General features: G+C 31.4%; 1 protein-coding gene across 2 annotated transcripts; it reads right to left on the reverse strand.

The window, feature by feature from the left end:
• Positions 1-784: 784 nt before the first annotated feature.
• On the reverse strand, positions 785-4,110 carry LOC141701429 (putative LRR receptor-like serine/threonine-protein kinase At1g14390). Of its 2 annotated transcripts, none has more exons than XM_074505081.1 (7): positions 2,568-4,110; positions 2,340-2,476; positions 1,942-2,185; positions 1,658-1,851; positions 1,524-1,579; positions 1,334-1,445; positions 785-1,253 (listed from the first exon to the last, which is right to left on the reverse strand). In XM_074505081.1, exons 1-7 carry the CDS (start codon positions 3,766-3,768, stop codon positions 1,020-1,022), a joined length of 2,178 nt encoding a protein of 725 aa, XP_074361182.1. In that variant the 5' UTR covers positions 3,769-4,110; the 3' UTR covers positions 785-1,019. The 2 variants fall into 2 exon arrangements, with proteins under 2 accessions (XP_074361182.1, XP_074361183.1); XM_074505082.1 differs by having other exon boundaries at positions 1,334-1,442; positions 2,568-4,109.
• Between the last annotated feature and the right edge of the window lie 13,922 nt (positions 4,111-18,032).

Consider the following 18,032-nt stretch of genomic DNA (forward strand, 5'->3'; position numbering starts at 1 on the left):
ATCTGAATCAATTGGATAGCAATTCATAACCATCATTTGGTGCATCATTGATCAAGGTAGGTGGAGTATTTATACATCTTTGTTATTGTGCAGTTTCGATACTGACAGTTCATATAGGCACCTCTAATGGAGGTCACTGAATGCTTTTGAATTTTTGCAGTTTGTAAAACAATGAACATGTAATTTCTTGATTCTGCTATATTGCATAGAAAGGCACAAACAAAAGCCTGGTACAAAGTCTGTGTAGATCAACTGTGTTATCTCCCAAATCAATGTGTTCTGTTTCTGAGTTTTACATCTATTTTGTTGAAATCAGTGTGTGTGTGTGTGTTGCAGTCACAATAATATCAATTATCAAAGGCGTGCTGCATTATTAAGAATCTATCCACTATTTTGCCTTTTGATGTCGAACTAATTCTATTTTCCAAGTCACCTGCCAGTTCAGACACAGCAAGAATGTTCACTGAGCTAGCTTTGATTCATAACTTAATTATTGTTCAATGTATCAATAATGCTCAAGCCTCAAACAATTGGGTTGTGTGAATGCTTCTACCTTTTGCTTGTATGACAATTATTCCCAATTGACAGAAATATCTTTTTAAAACTATGCTCCTCTGTCATGATATACTTCTGCAGAAGTCAAATTTTTCTCAAGTCGATTGTTAACGTACACGTGAAATATACATATACGGAGAGGATAAAATGCACGCATATGTTACTCCTACTACCAGGATCATTGCTCATGTAAATATTTCATCTCGAAAACCAGACTTACAAAGCAACATGGTAACAAAAATTAAAAAATAGGTGCGCAAATTTTATTAACTATACGTCCCAACTAAGCCAAATGAAACTACCTAGAGAGTAAATTGCAGAAAAACACGGTACACTAAGGGTGAAATTATTAACTACACTTCCCAAACCAACCCAAACGACCTAATGATTTTTATGTTCAAATTATTTACCATCATCTAAATTAAAATGGCAGATACAGAGTAGCAGAGTTGGAGGGTTCATAGTTACATCTTTGTACTAAGGTTTCCACTACTTGTCCATCCCTCTTGAACTTGTATTGAGTACTGCATATGCCAAAGAACATCGTCAATCGTTGGACGCTTATCTGAATCATCACTTAGACAGTTCACTGAAATTTGAACTGCAGTTTTCAATGATTCATAAGCAAATGTGCCTCGTATCAAAGGGTCAACAGCCTCTCGTAATTTTGCTGGTGATTCCACTAGGTTCATTTCCAGCTGCAATAGCAAATGTACCGGTTCATACCAAATTGCTTGCAATTCTAAATGTACACAACTGAAACAAAGAATGTATATACCTGAACTTTCGTATCTGCTATTTCACCCGTGGAGTTGAGTAATTTACCCGTTACGAGTTGTAATAATATCACCCCAAACTGGTAAATGTCATCTTTCTCCGGATTTTCACTGCTACAAATTCAGCTTTAATGAGAAAAAAAATACAGAAAATAAAACTCTCTTGCCCAATAATGGAGAGATGTGACAAACCTGTTCTGAAGATTAGATGCGCCATGTCGATTGTTCAGAGGGCTTTCGGAACCTTGCTGTAAATTTTGTACAAGATTCAGATATTTATGTGTTGAGCCATGACATTATTTACTGATGTGAGTTTAAACATTTACCTTGGATGGAAAGGGTATCTTATAATTAGTGATTTTTGGTGCAAGACCATCATCCAGCAATATGTTGTCAACCTTTAAATTATTCCCGAAAATTGCAGGTACTAGTTCTGTGTGCAAAAATTGGATTCCCTTCGCAATACTCATGGCTATGGACATTCTTTGCGGCCATTTAAGGACTTCTCTCTTCCTCGTATCTACATTAAAAAGTACCAAAAACTAGTAACTGAAGCTGATACTACAATGTTTTCAATTAGCACTGAAATAGTTATTTATGAAATAAATACCTGAAAGATGATCTTTAAGTGATCCTTTGATCATGTATTCTTGAACTATAAAGACAGTGCTCGCAGAGCTGGGGTGGTCTGTGTACGAGACAGTGCAGTGTCCAAGAACGCATACTAGATGCCGGTGTCTAAGCTTAGATACCATCTCTGCATGTTGTTTCAGTGTTTGAGTCGAGTGCTTCTGTCTTACTTTTAGACATCTCACCAGTACTGTTGATCCATCTCTCAGCCATCCCTTATAAATCTGTGGCAACATTGGAAATTAGTATCCTTGGCTTGTCTAACGGTAAAAATGAAAAAGCAGGGAAAACTCCCCTCTCTAAATTAGCAATGCTTGTGTCAATTACACTTGTGCTCTTTAAGATTAACCTACAGAGAGTAAAGAACAAAATTTGTACCTGTCCTTGGGAGCCTTCTCCCACCAGATTTGATGGATCAAAGTTGTTTGTTGCCTCTTCCATTTCATCCAGTGTAAAATTTTGATAGGGTGGGAGTCCGAATGTCGCCATTCTCCTCATTGTTTGTGGTTTATGCCCTTCACAAATTTAAGCATTCATCATGACAAAATTGTAACAACTAAAAATATCATAAGTTAGATAAATGCAAAATGCAAACAAAGAACTTACTGTTATCTACAGTTGGAGAGCCATGATCAGGATTTGGGTCGAAAACAAAGCTGTCACTTCTAAAATCTCCAGATTTTTTAGCTTGTGCTCTTCTAAAAATGACCAAAAACAATACTCCACATGCACCAACTACTACCACTATGCCTCCAATAATACCAAGAACAACACCAAGCTTCATGGTTGATTGTTCATCAGGTTTCGCCTCAGCTGGAGGCTTTACAGCTATTGCTTCTTTCCGGCAAAACGAATTGGGACGCTGATACTTTGAACTTGTATTCGATAGACAATTCCATAGACTTATAACAGTTCTATTCACAGTATTTGATCTAATGCAAGAAGGCAACTGTCCTATCAAAAGGTTATTCGAAATATCAACGAAAACAAGATTTTTGTTGCACGATACCTTCGCAGAAAGTGCACCATTAAGCTTGTTTTTAGCAAGATTGAGATACTGAATAGATTGAAGTGAGAAAATAAAAGGAGGTATTGGTCCAACAAGCTTATTAGATGAGACATCTAAAGTTTGAAGCCTAACAAGCTTTACAAAAACAGAGGGAATTTCAGATCTTAGTGAATTGTTTCTTAGTATGACACTAACAATTTTTTCACTTAATGCAGGAAATTTAGGACCAAGAAAATTGTTACCCAAGTCAAGATTTTCGAGATTTTGTAAGCTTTTTAGATCTGGGATAGTCCCATTCAGTAAATTATTAGCCAAAACAAGAGTCTTTAAATTCTTGAGAGTTGCTATGGACAAAGGAATATTACCATAAATTTGATTAGAACTAATGTTGAGCACTTCAAGTGACCAAAACCTATTGATTTTATGTGGTAATGGACCCCATAATCCCAAAGAAACAAGTGACAAAGATTTCAAACTTGAAAGCTTTGTAAGAGTAGTGAAGAATGAATCAGTTGAGAATTTTTTAGACAGGGTTTCTCTAGGTGTTCTGTTTCCAGTAATACTCAGCTTAGTGATATGATTACCTGAGCAAACTATTGATACAGAGTTTGAAGGAGGGAGATAACAGAAACTTGTGTTGTTAGTCCAGCCTTGAAGCACTTGTGGATATTCAAGAAGTTTCTGAACTTGAAAAAGAATGTTCTTTTCACCTGGAGTAATCTGTGATATTGAAACAGGAAGAAACAGAACAGAAAGAAGAGCAAACAACAGGAACTTATTAGTCTGAGTTTGTCTCATTTTGCAAGTGTATTGAACTATCAACTTGAAGTCTCAAAATGCACCATGGATGAGTTTAATGTAAGCTGTTGCATCAGGTGTTGAGATAACAACAAAGTGTATTAAAAGAGTGGATCTGCAGGTAATAATGTAGGTGGATAAAAAGGGCATTGGTATTTGATATGGGGTAGCTTAACCCGTGGTGATCTGTGTGTTTCATAAAGGCAAATGCATGATTCTAATAAAAGAAGAATTGAATGAATATAACAGAATACACTAAATGATTATTAAATCTGTTTAGCTTTGAACTGCATGTGAAGAAACAAGAAAAGGTCAGCAACTTGCATGAGAGAATAACAGCTCACAAGGACAAATATTAATCATGTAAAACAGAGTATTAATAGTTAAATTGAACATGTTGGCAGAGTTTAAAAGAATTTGGTAGGTGGCATATGTGACATTATAGCAAAAGACAACAGATGCCCGAGTTTTAAGTAGTGTTCCAGAAATCGCTAGGCGTGCCAGGGCGGTGAGGGTACTTTCGAGAGATTAATCGGCAAGTCGGAGATTAATCGGACCGATTAATCGGAACATTAATCGGAAGAATATAAACAATATTTTTTTAATTTTTATAATTATATAATGATCAACATGTCAAATATTTGTTTGAAAAAAGAAATTAGAATGGTATTAAACAATATCTACACATTTGACATGTGTTATGTACAAATTATTGAGTTTACAATATTAACTATATTTTAATTCACACTTTTAAATTAATTATAATATGTTATTTTTATATTTTAAGTGAGAAAATAAATATATTAGATTACTTGTTACTTCTTACCAATACTTTATATTATAAATTGTGTGAAATTATGAAATTAATGATTTAAAATTATAAAAACGTAAAAAAAAAAAAAATTAGTTATTTTCCGCCTAGACCGCCTAGGACCGATTTTTGACCGCCTAGACCGCCTAATCCCGATTTTGACCCGATTTTTTGAAAAAACGCCTAAATCACCGCCTAGGTCCGAGTCGGAGCGTTTTACCACCCCCTAGCGCCTACGCGCTAGGCGGCCGCCTAAACCGATTTTTAGAACACTGGTTTTAAGTCTTTCTTGGAACCATGCACACAATATTTGTCAATCTTATAGTCCATTAAAATTAACAAGATTTTTCAAAAGCAAGCTGAGGTTTTCAGAAGTGTATGTCGATGCTAGATCCAAATACAAATAGGGTTCAGTTAATGAATGTTACCCTTTTTTTAACATATCAGGTTTGACTTTGTAGCACATACAGGAGGTTTGATTAAAATATTTTTTTCCTATTTTTTTTTGTAAATAAAAATTTAGATCTCAAAATAATATTCAAAAAAAGAATTTCAGTTGATTATTTTGAGTTCGCAAAACTCAATTTAAAACAAGTATTATCGTCGTGCATGTTTTTTAATAATTTGACCATCAAAAATCCCCGGAAATTTTTAAGCATATTATCTATTTTGAAATTGTTTATCGAAAAAAAATTGTGTCGGGTTGCATTTTTGTCTGAATCCGTCACTGAATTATACCATGTAAAACAATTGGGTTAAAATTATTTTTATTCAAACACCTAATAATATATAAGTAACATTTTTTAATTTTAAGTCATAAATTATATACCCCTATATCCCCCTCAATTCTTTATATTGGGTAAAAAGTCTTGGCACGCACTTTAATGCTCTTATTAAATATATTTGTATAAAAAAATTTAAATTTCTTTTTGTTTAAATAAAAATATAATATTCAAATTTTTATATAAAAAAAATTTCGGAATTATACTTTATAATTATCTCTGAATATGTGTTAAACATGTGAAAAAAAATTTAAAAAAAATGAGGAAAACGGAGGTAGTATTTTTTAATACATCAAAACTGATCTCCATAACATAGTACGATGGCATCATTTAGAAGTAAAAATATTGCACGGTATTAAATTGAAAACTCATTATACAGTGATATCATTTATAATATCTCTATTATTATTATTATTATTATTATTATTATTATTATTATCTATTTTAAAAATATTTGATTAATATTTAGATTAATCATTATAATTAAATACTGATTATAAGATTAGGAATCTATGCCGACTAAAAACACTAGCGACACTGTGTTTTTTCAGCTTTTATTGAACAAATAGTATCAATGTTGTATCATTGTTCTTTCCAACTTACAGCTCTACTTGAGCTAAATTCAGTCGACTTGGATGAAATGTCAACACATTTTGCGTTTTACAAGGGTTGACCGTAATAAGAAAAGTTGAGACGGTGGCATTTGATACATAACTCCCGGGCCTAGGGCACGTGGGGTTCACGCGGGCCCACTTTAAATAATGTTATAATAATCCAACTAGAATGGTGGGTCGTAGAATTATGCAAAACCGAATCAAAACCGAATCAAAACCGAATCAAAATCGAAAAATCTAACGGGACTGGTTAATTTCGATTCGGTTCGGATCGGTTTGAATTTTTTCTAAAATTTCAGTTTTTCAGTTTATATCGAAATAAATTTGGTTTGATTTGATTTTTTGTATATCGGTTCTGTTTTAACCGAATTAACTGAATTATATTTATATATTTTAATAGATTATATTTTACAAACAAATATATTTTATTATATATATAATATTATTAGTTTAATTAATATTAATATTGTAATATTTGTCCTCTTGACCATGAGGTACTCCAACCAGCAATCGATTCTTAATATTAAAGATTTTTTATGAATTCATCCAATAACTAGTTGTTATTAATTCTTATTTCAATTTTTTTTCTTCATCTAATTATGTAATAAGTTTTCTATCTTAAGTAACTGAATACTAGAATGCATTGTGCAGAGCTAACTTTGGTGTTGAATTAATGGCCAATGATATTTTAATTTGTATCGAAGGTTTTATTACTGCCTTACATTTTTTTAATTTAATTTCTCAAATTTATTTATAAACTTTAATATATGTTTTTTTAATATTTCGATTTTAAAAGCTGAAATATTTCAGCTCGATTTTCGGTTAGGTTTATGAGTAAGTTCGGTTCGGTTCAGTTACAAAAAAATCTGTTATTCAATTTTTGGTTAATTCGTTTCAGTTCGGTTTCTGACCGAACTGATGGGTCAGATGGCATGTTCGGTAAAAATATGTTTTAGCGACTAATTGAATATATTAAAAAGATATAATAATTTTCAATTTATCAAATTCAATATAATAGTTTAAAATAAATATAGAGAGATTAATCGTGGAAGATGTTTTATAATAATTAATTAGGTAATTAATGAGTAAAATCAATGATTTTTAGAATTATGCACTGTTTGCACGGTTTATATACAGATAATAATTTTATTTTATATACATAATATTTTTTTTTTTGCAAACAGTGATTACTTATAATAATTTTTATTTTTAAATTTTATCTATTTAACTTTAAGTCATGTATTAAAGTTATTCCACTAAAACAAGTTGTTAAATTTTTTTAATTTCTCGACTTATAATTTATGGTCAATCAACCACATCCCAAATTTACAAAAAAGTTATGCCTTAAATAATTTATAAATAATATAACACTTATGTAACATTTTTAGTTTTTAAGATATAAATTATTATTTTTAAGAATCCCAAAAGAGTCCATGTGAATATTTTTGTCATTTGATGCAGTGAAACTTTGCCCTTACGTTAATGAGTAATGGAGGTTTTGCAGGTGAGTTAACTTTAATGACGCGGTCCCGTGCTTAATTAGTTTCTTTAATTAAAAGTATAGTACAAATCTCATTGTTTATTTGTTTACTTGAAAGTTTTGTAGCTTTTTCTTGCTGGTTTTGTCTCAATAATTATCCTATTGCTTGATTGCAAATTTTTCTTTTTGGTCATTTCTTTGTATTTTAGCGTGCTTTTCAAGCTTTTGTGCTCATCTTAATTTTCATGCATCATGGATGTACGCAGTTATTCAGTCGACACTGAATTAACTAAATATTGTCCTGAGTCTAGTCGAATTTCAAGAAATTAAAATATAATAAGAAGGGGTTGAAATCATTTTTCAACTTACCAACAACCTAAAATTTTGATATTTCTTCTTAGACGCGTATGAAGGACCCATTTTTTGTTTTATATAATAAATAAAATGCAATCATTCAGTTAATAATTTCTAATTTTAGTAATTTAAAATGAGTAATATTAGAAGTACAAAAAAAATTACAAAAAATTGTCACAAAATGACATGTCATGGGTGATGTGACACAATAAAAAAATTCAGTTAGTCCTATTAATGTAACTGCAGGGGTCAATTTATATTTACCCAACCAATATGTTGATATGTACCATTTGTAAATATTTTAGTAACTCATTTTGTAGTATTTTTCATTTAAAAAACAAGTGTACCCTAAGCCTTGACCGTAATATTCAAGTTAAAACAACTGCTATTAATTATGGGTTTGGTTTTGACCAAACAATTGTTTACACGAACAACCGGAAGATTACAGTGACTTGCTAAATTAAACTGAATTTGCAAGAAAACAATGTACGATTTCGATGGCCAACCAATTATGAGTTTACAATTTCGAATTCCGTTTGGCCTCGAATAGTGTGCAAAACATTATTTCTATCCCCGAGTCCATCTTCGAAATCCCAATACAATCAATCATTTTTAAATAAAATTTAGAAAATACTGAAAATATTTTTAATCCTAGTGTGTTTTAAAATAGTAATCCACTTTAAAATAGTAGTCCACTTTAAAATAATACTTGCATTTTAACATTCAATATAATTTTATAAATGATATTGCAAGACCGGATTTTAAGTTTGTATTTCCAAATTGAGCTCTAGCTTGCGTAATTCCGATTTATATTTTCAACATTGACTTTATTTCTCATATACTATATCGAATCGCCATGACAAGTATCAATAGAATTTTTTTAAAATTTTAATAATAAATTTATCTATATACGTCAACTTTTAAAAATAGTCTATTATTTCACACAGCTCGGGTAACTCATTTACAACTATCTTCATCCTAATCAATCATGAGCCTTACTGTTTCATTAAACCAAACAATTCTGGCATACCTCTTTATGCGCCTTAATTTAGGCCGATACCAAATTCGAGTACAACAACAGCTACCGGTTTATTTTTTTTGAAGCATCAAATGCAATAAGTACCTTATATTATGCCTAACCTAAATCGCTCTGACTAGGGGTGTAAACGAGTCAAACTGTTCTTTACTTTCAAATGTGTAATGTCATTGGTGAATATGTTCTTTACTTTCAAATTTGCAATGTCCTTGGTGAATATGTGTAGGTACATGTTCTTGCTGAATATGATCGAGAAAATATAATTTAAGCTCTTTACTAGGATCGGAGTGAACAGAGATGCCATGATTAGGTATGACTCTCAGTTGTGTCCTATTTAAAGAAGAAGCTGGATGTGATGTCACAAAATCAAGGAATTGAAGAGCTAGCTGGAATGGTTCAACAACTTATTCAGTGAAAATGGGGACCAGAGTTGTGACAGTTGATCTAGATGCAAGGTCTTGTGATTGCAGAGTCTATGACTTGACTGGTATATCATGTGAACATGCCATAGCTGTCATCCATGACAGAAGACACCATCCCGTAGACTATGTATCTGATTTCTACAAGAAAGAGAATTTTTGGCATCTTATAGCTTCCTACTTGAAGCCTTAAAGGGTGAGAAGTTTTTGGAGATACACTCCATTGAAGAGCTACTTCCACCAGATCTTTCAACAAATTTAAGGGGAAGACCAAAAAGAATGAGGAGAAAGGAAAGCTGAGAGGGTGGTAATAGGTCTCAACCATCACAATCATGACCTATTCTGCAGAGGTATAACAATAAGAAGATCAGGCATGCAGCACATGTGGCCATGAAACACACAGGAAGTCTAATTGTCCAGATAAGAATGGAGTGCCACTTGAGAAAACACACACAAAAGAGTATGACCAAGGTCAATCTTCAGTGAAGAACTCTGCAAATGTTGTGAAGAAGAACAACACTAAAGAGCTAAGGAGGAACAACTTCAAGTAAGGAACCAAGAAAAAAAAATTGATAAGGGCCAACAATTTCATGTTGAGGATCCTGTACAAACTGAAGCTCAGGACCCAGTGGTCACACAAAAAAACACAAGGACTGTGAAAGCTGGTATGACTTCTGAGAAAACAAAACAGGTCACGAGGCAGAAGCTTCAAGTTAGGAGAAATGTAAATATGGTAGATAAAGGCATAGAGGATGAAGCACATGTGGAAACTCAAGTAGAAGAACCAATGGTCACACAAGAAAACACAATTGATCAAGTAAAAATTCCTAAAAGAAAATTTCCTTTTGTGAAAGATGACAATCCTGCAGGTAAAGCTTTTTGCTTAACCGGGGATAAGTCAAATGAGCTGGAAGAAAATCACGAACACCTTCTTTCAAGACCTTCCTTTTTTCACTATTTTATGCAAGATTTTCCTCCACAAGCTTCATTTTTCCTCCAAAAATTTATGTGATTTAAATGGGTAATCACGTCAAATGTTCTTCCACTGAAATCTTGATCAAACCATTTGAAAGAATGACATCCAACACCAACTTCCTATAAAATTTGAAGCAACAAAAAATCAAAATTTATAATCAAGTATAAAAACGTATAAAATCAAGCCACAACTGTTACTGTTCCAATTACCTTCACTGTACCACATGTATAAAATCGTCTTCCTGAGTTATTTTGAGTCCATGAGGTATTCACCCTAACTCGTTTAACACACCATCACCATTTTTGCTCCCTCTTTTGACTCAATTTCATGGTAAAAGTACTAATGAATATTACAAACTAAAACTTGTGATTTTAGTAAGAAGCAGATATATATATATATATATATATGGGTGCCTTTCCGCAGCCACAGGTGTTTCTAGCAACCACCTGCCGCAATGAAGCATTGCGGCAACCCCTACAACATTGTTTCATTACACTAGTGCAACAACATTGTTTCATTGCACACCAGTGCAATAAAACATTGTTGGAGAACGTTGTTTTAAATGTAACGGTTCTTACCCATTTTATTTTTTCTAATTTTTTTTTGTTACAAAAGAATTTTTAAATATTTTTTCGAACTTATATTTTGATATTTTTGAATTAATATTTTACACTAAATTATTTAAATTAAATATTGAATTCAAAATTCTAGAGTAAAAAAGTATTTTTTAATTATTTGTTCGAAATAGTATTTTCGAATTTTTATTATAACGGAATATTGTGAGTTTTATGTTTTTTTTAATATTGTCAGTTTTATGGGTTTTTTTTATTTTTCTTGTACTTGTCTAATTTAATTTATCAATTTTTAATTTATAGTAAACGAATATAATGCTAAAAATTGAAAATATGGAAAACTAAAAAAATAATATTTTATCGATTTTTCGTTACCTATAAAAAATATAAAACAACTCAGCCCCCAGAATGCTAAACATTTTTTCGTAACAAATAAAAAAATACCCTCTGTCACCTACAACATTGTTTCATCGCGGCTAGTGCAATGAAACATTACTGGAGGACGCTGTTTTAAATGTAACGGTTCTTACCTGCTTTATTTTTTCTAATTCATTTTTTTTGTTAAAAATTAATTTTTAAATATTTTTTCGAACTTATATTTTGATAATTTTTAATTAATATTTTAAACTCAAATATTTAAATTAAATAATTAATTTAAAATTTTTGAGTGGAAAAGTATTTTTTAATTATTTGTTCGAAATATTATTTTTGAATTTTTATTATAACGGAATATTATGAGATTTATGTTTTTTAAATATTGTGATTTTTAAGTTTTTTTTTTATTTTTTTTGTACTTGTCCAATTTAATTTATCAATTTTTAATTTATAGTAAACGAATATAATGCTAAAATTTGAAAATATGGAAAACTAAAAAAATAAATTTTTTATCGATTTTTCGTTACCTATAAAAAAATATAAAATAACTCAGCCCCCCAGAATGCTAAACATTTTTTCGTAACAAATAAAAAAATACCCTCTGCCACCTACAACATTGTTTCATTGCGGCTAGTGCAATGAAACATTGGTGGAGGATGCTGTTTTAAATGTAACGGTTCTTCCCCGCTTTATTTTTTCTAATTTTTTTTTTCAAAATAAATTTTTAGATATTTTTTCGAACTTATATTTTTATATTTTTGAATTAATATTTTAAACTAAAATATTTAAATTAAATATTGAATTTAAAATTTTTGAGTGAAAAAGTATTTTTTAATTATTTGTTCGAAATTGTATTTTCGAATTTTTATTATAACGGAATATTGTGAGTTTTATGTTTTTTTTCTTGTACTTGTCCAATTTAATTTTTTTATTTTTAATTTATAGTAAACGAATATAATTGTAACGGCCCGCACTTTCGGACCATTAAATCTAAATCAAAACTAATATAAAATACAATTTACTAATCGAAAATTCAATTACAAAGGAGACTATTACAAAAGCGCAGCTAACAGAAGTCTAAAAGTCAAACAACTCCAATTCTAAGTCCTCTAACTTCAATGCTATCCAACTCGAATCTCGGACAAAACCTGAAATTGTAAGTAATGAGTTATACAGCCCAGCAAGAAATCAATCGATCCAACTAGTAGGCCAAGTAACATAAACACATATAACAAAATACGATAATCTATACGATACGATATACGAAACAAACACTTTTGATACACTTTCTTATTCTTATTCTTATTCGATACATACGATACACATAACACATAAACAACAATAATTCAAAACCCATAATTCATGCCAAGACCACTACAACCCGGTGATAACGGTCCTAAATTTTCTCACAACTGTCACTACAATCCGGTGACTGCGGTCCTAAGTTCTTATTCGATATTTTCACAAACCATGGCAAAAATCAAAGATCTCAAATTATCGTCTAGACATCACATATACACATCGATACATATTCTATATCACATAATAATATCAAATATATGATCACTTAGCCCAAGTTTTGATAATCAAATATAAACGCACAACACACAATTTTGAAAACACTAGCAAAATTGATCGAAAACTTACATAAAAACCTGACCAGATCTGAAACTGCTCGATTTTGACCCTCTAAATGACAATTTCTTGGAAAACACGAAACATCAAAGTTGTAGAGAACGAAAAGACCTTTCCGAAAAGTCCAGAATCACTGAATTCTGACTTACGATGAATTTTCTACGAATTTTACAAGACTGCTGAATTTTATGAATAAAGACCTACGAATTTTAATGATTAAAACGAGGAAGACGAATAGAATGTATTTATAACGATACAAAACCCTATTTCTTAACCTACAAGTTATCCATATTAGAATCTGATCCAAATTTTAGGCCCAAAACTCTAATTCAATTTTAAATCAAAATCCTTATCCAATTTTAATCTTTTTTATTCTATTATTCTTTTATTAATCGAATTCTAAAAAAAATTACGGGATATTACATACTACCCTCCTTAAAAAGAATTTGGTCCCCAAATTCACAACAATCCTAAAGTTCGAGACACATCTACCCCCTGATCTACCAAAGGTCAAACTATGGTCCACAAGATCGAATCCTAGGGAATGTACTAGTCCCATACCTAATACACTCCGAAAGACAGCCTGCTCTGAATACCAACTGTAACAGCCCGCACATCCGGACTATTAATTCTAAATCAAAACTAAAAAAAATACAATTTACTAATCGAAAATTCAATTACAAAGGAGACTATTACAAAAGCGCAGCTAACAGAAGTCTAAAAGTCAAACAACTCCAATTCTAAGTCCTCTAACTTCAATGCTATCCAACTCGAACTCTTAGGCGAAACCTGAAATTGTAAGTAATGAGCTATACAGCCCAGCAAGAAATCAATCGATCCAACTAGTAGGCCAAGTAACATGAACACATATAACAAAATACGATAATCTATACGATACGATATACGAAACAAACACTTTTGATACACTTTCTTGTTCTTATTCTTATTCGATACACACAATACACATAGCACATAGACAACAATAATTCCAAAATCAATAACGCATGCCAAGACCACTACAACCCGGTGATAACGGTCCTAAATTTTCTGAAAACTGTCACTACAATCCGGTGACTGCGGTCCTAAGTTCTTATTTGATATTTTCACAAACCATGGCACAAATCAAATATTCAGAATTATCATCTAGACACCACAGAGATACAACAATACGTATACTTGTAACACATAATACTTTCAAAAATATCATCACTTAGCCCATTTTTTGATAATCAAATATACACGCATAATACACAATTTTGAAAACACTAGTAAGATCGATCGAAAACTTACCTTAAAATCTGACCAGATCTGAATATAGCCTTTTTGACCCACTAAACGACGTTATATTAGAAAATACGAAACACGAAAGTTGAAGATAACGAAAAGACCTCTCCGAAAAGTCCAAAATCACTTGTAATATCCCGTAATTTTTTTTAGAATTCGATTAATAAAAGAATAATAGAATAAAAAAGATTAAAATTAGATAAGGACTAGGATTTAAAATTGAATTAGACTAAAGGGCCTAAAATTTGGATCCAATTCTAATATGAATAACTTGTAGGTTAAGATATGGGGTTTTGTATCGTTATAAATACACCATATTCGTCTTTCTCGTTTTTTATATAAGAATTCGTAGGGCTCTTCTCAGCAAAAATCAGCAGTCTTGTAAAATTCGTAGAAAATTCATCGTAAGTCGGAATTCAGTGATGTAACAGCCCGCACATCCGGACTATTAATTCTAAATCAAAACTAAAAAAAAATACAATTTACTAATCGAAAATTCAATTACAAAGGAGACTATTACAAAAGCGCAGCTAACAGAAGTCTAAAAGTCAAACAACTCCAATTCTAAGTCCTCTAACTTCAATGCTATCCAACTCGAACTCTTAGGCGAAACCTGAAATTGTAAGTAATGAGCTATACAGCCCAGCAAGAAATCAATCGATCCAACTAGTAGGCCAAGTAACATGAACACATATAACAAAATACGATAATCTATACGATACGATATACGAAACAAACACTTTTGATACACTTTCTTGTTCTTATTCTTATTCGATACACACAATACACATAGCACATAGACAACAATAATTCCAAAATCAATAACGCATGCCAAGACCACTACAACCCGGTGATAACGGTCCTAAATTTTCTGAAAACTGTCACTACAATCCGGTGACTGCGGTCCTAAGTTCTTATTTGATATTTTCACAAACCATGGCACAAATCAAATATTCAGAATTATCATCTAGACACCACAGAGATACAACAATACGTATACTTGTAACACATAATACTTTCAAAAATATCATCACTTAGCCCATTTTTTGATAATCAAATATACACGCATAATACACAATTTTGAAAACACTAGTAAGATCGATCGAAAACTTACCTTAAAATCTGACCAGATCTGAATATAGCCTTTTTGACCCACTAAACGACGTTATATTAGAAAATACGAAACACGAAAGTTGAAGATAACGAAAAGACCTCTCCGAAAAGTCCAAAATCACTGAATTCCGACTTACGATGAATTTTCTACGAATTTTACAAGACTGCTGATTTTTGCTGAGAAGAGCCCTACGAATTCTTATATAAAAAACGAGAAAGACGAATATGGTGTATTTATAACGATACAAAACCCCATATCTTAACCTACAAGTTATTCATATTAGAATTGGATCCAAATTTTAGGCCCTTTAGTCTAATTCAATTTTAAATCCTAGTCCTTATCTAATTTTAATCTTTTTTATTCTATTATTCTTTTATTAATCGAATTCTAAAAAAAATTACGGGATATTACATACTTCCCTCCTTAAAAAGAATTTTGTCCCCAAATTCACAACAATCCTAAAGTTCGAGACACATCTACCCCCTGATCTACCAAAGGTCAAACTATGGTTCACAAGATCGAATCCTAGGGAATGTACTAGTCCCATACCTAATACACTCCGAAGAACATCCTGCTCTGATACCAACTGTAACAGCCCGCACTTCCGGACCATTAACTCTAAAACAGAAACTAAAAGCAAATACAATTTCTTGATTAAAAAGTCTATTACAGAGGTCACTATTACAAAAGCGCAGCTAAAAGCGGAAGCCCAAAGGTCAATCTACTCCCATACTAAGATCCTCGAACTCCAATGCTATCCAACTCGAATCTCGGACAAAACCTGAAATTGTAAGTAATGAGCTATACAGCCCAGCAAGAAATCAATCGATCCAACTAGTAGGCCAAGTAACATGAACACATATAACAAAATACGATAATCTATACGATACGATATACGAAACAAACACTTTTGATACACTTTCTTATTCTTATTCTTATTCGATACATACGATACACATAACACATAAATAACAATAATTCAAAACCCATAATTCATGCCAAGACCACTACAACCCGGTGATAACGGTCCTAAATTTTCTCACAACTGTCACTACAATCCGGTGACTGCGGTCCTAAGTTCTTATTCGATATTTTCACAAACCATGGCAAAAATCAAAGATCTCAAATTATCGTCTAGACATCACATATACACATCGATACATATTCTATATCACATAATAATATCAAATATATGATCACTTAGCCCAAGTTTTGATAATCAAATATAAACGCACAACACACAATTTTGAAAACACTAGCAAAATTGATCGAAAACTTACCTAAAAACCTGACCAGATCTGAAACTGCTCGATTTTGACCCTCTAAATGACAATTTCTTGGAAAACACGAAACATCAAAGTTGTAGAGAACGAAAAGACCTTTCCGAAAAGTCCAGAATCACTGAATTCTGACTTACGATGAATTTTCTACGAATTTTACAAGACTGCTGAATTTTATGAATAAAGACCTACGAATTTTAATGATTAAAACGAGGAAGACGAATAGAATGTATTTATAACGATACAAAACCCTATTTCTTAACCTACAAGTTATCCATATTAGAATCTGATCCAAATTTTAGGCCCAAAACTCTAATTCAATTTTAAATCAAAATCCTTATCCAATTTTAATCTTTTTTATTCTATTATTCTTTTATTAATCGAATTCTAAAAAAAATTACGGGATATTACAATAATGCTAAAAATTGAAAATGTGGAAAAACTAAAAAATATATATTTTTATCGATTTTTCTTTACCTATAAAAAAATATAAAACAGCTCAGCCCCCGGAATGCTAAACATTTTTTCGTAAAAAATAATAAAAATACTCTCTGCCACCTACATTATTGTTTAATTGCGGCTAGTGGAATGAAACATTGTTGTAGGTTGCTCTTTAACCACCCGCCACAATATTTTATATATGTTGGGGTTGGGCCGAACACCTCCCGCAATGACGCATTGCGGGAGGGATTTTTATTATTATTTCGTCCTCATTTATTTTTTTTAAATTAAAATTTGTTTATAAACATATTTAATTCATCATAATTTAATTAAGGAGTACAAATGTGTTATTATACATAATTTTGACATATTTAAAATTTAAATTAAAATAGTTTGATTAGAATTTACTCAAAAAAGTTTTAGAGAAGACGACACATTTTGAACAATAAACAGTCATACTTGCAATACTCTATTCATACATTTCAGTTACTATCTTAGGTTTTTTATTTTTTCATTAAAACTAATATTTTAGTTATTTTTTCAATTATATATTTAATTTATTTTTAAATTTTTAACTCATTATACAATTGATAATAAATGAAAAATAGTAATAAAATTAGAAAATATAAAACAAATGGTTGTTAAAATTAATTATATATATTTTTTAACTTCGTTATTATCGGAAAAAAAATAACTCATTAAAATATATTTTTTGTTATTTTAAAAATTAAATAAAAACAAGAATCCTGCCGTATTGTTTCATTGTGGTAGGTACCTCCCCCAATGTCTCATTGCTGGAGATCTACTGTAATGAAATAATGTGGGGCACCCGATGGTTATTACAACCGCCCGAGGTTGTGGACCAAATCCCTATATATATATACCGGTTAGAGAATAGAATGTGTTTAATTACTTTATAACGTTACAATCCTCCTCAAATGTTGAAAGAGCCGTTGCAATCCACTATGTCCAAATAAACGTTACAATCCACCTTAGATGCTGAAAGAGCCGTTACAATCCACTTTGTCCAAGAAACGTTGGCCACATCACCTTCCCGTCTGGTCAACCGGCCAAACTAACGACATGTCATT

The sequence above is a fragment of the Apium graveolens genome, unplaced genomic scaffold (genome assembly GCF_009905375.1).
Source record: "Apium graveolens cultivar Ventura unplaced genomic scaffold, ASM990537v1 ctg3812, whole genome shotgun sequence".
Lineage (NCBI taxonomy): Eukaryota > Viridiplantae > Streptophyta > Magnoliopsida > Apiales > Apiaceae > Apium > Apium graveolens.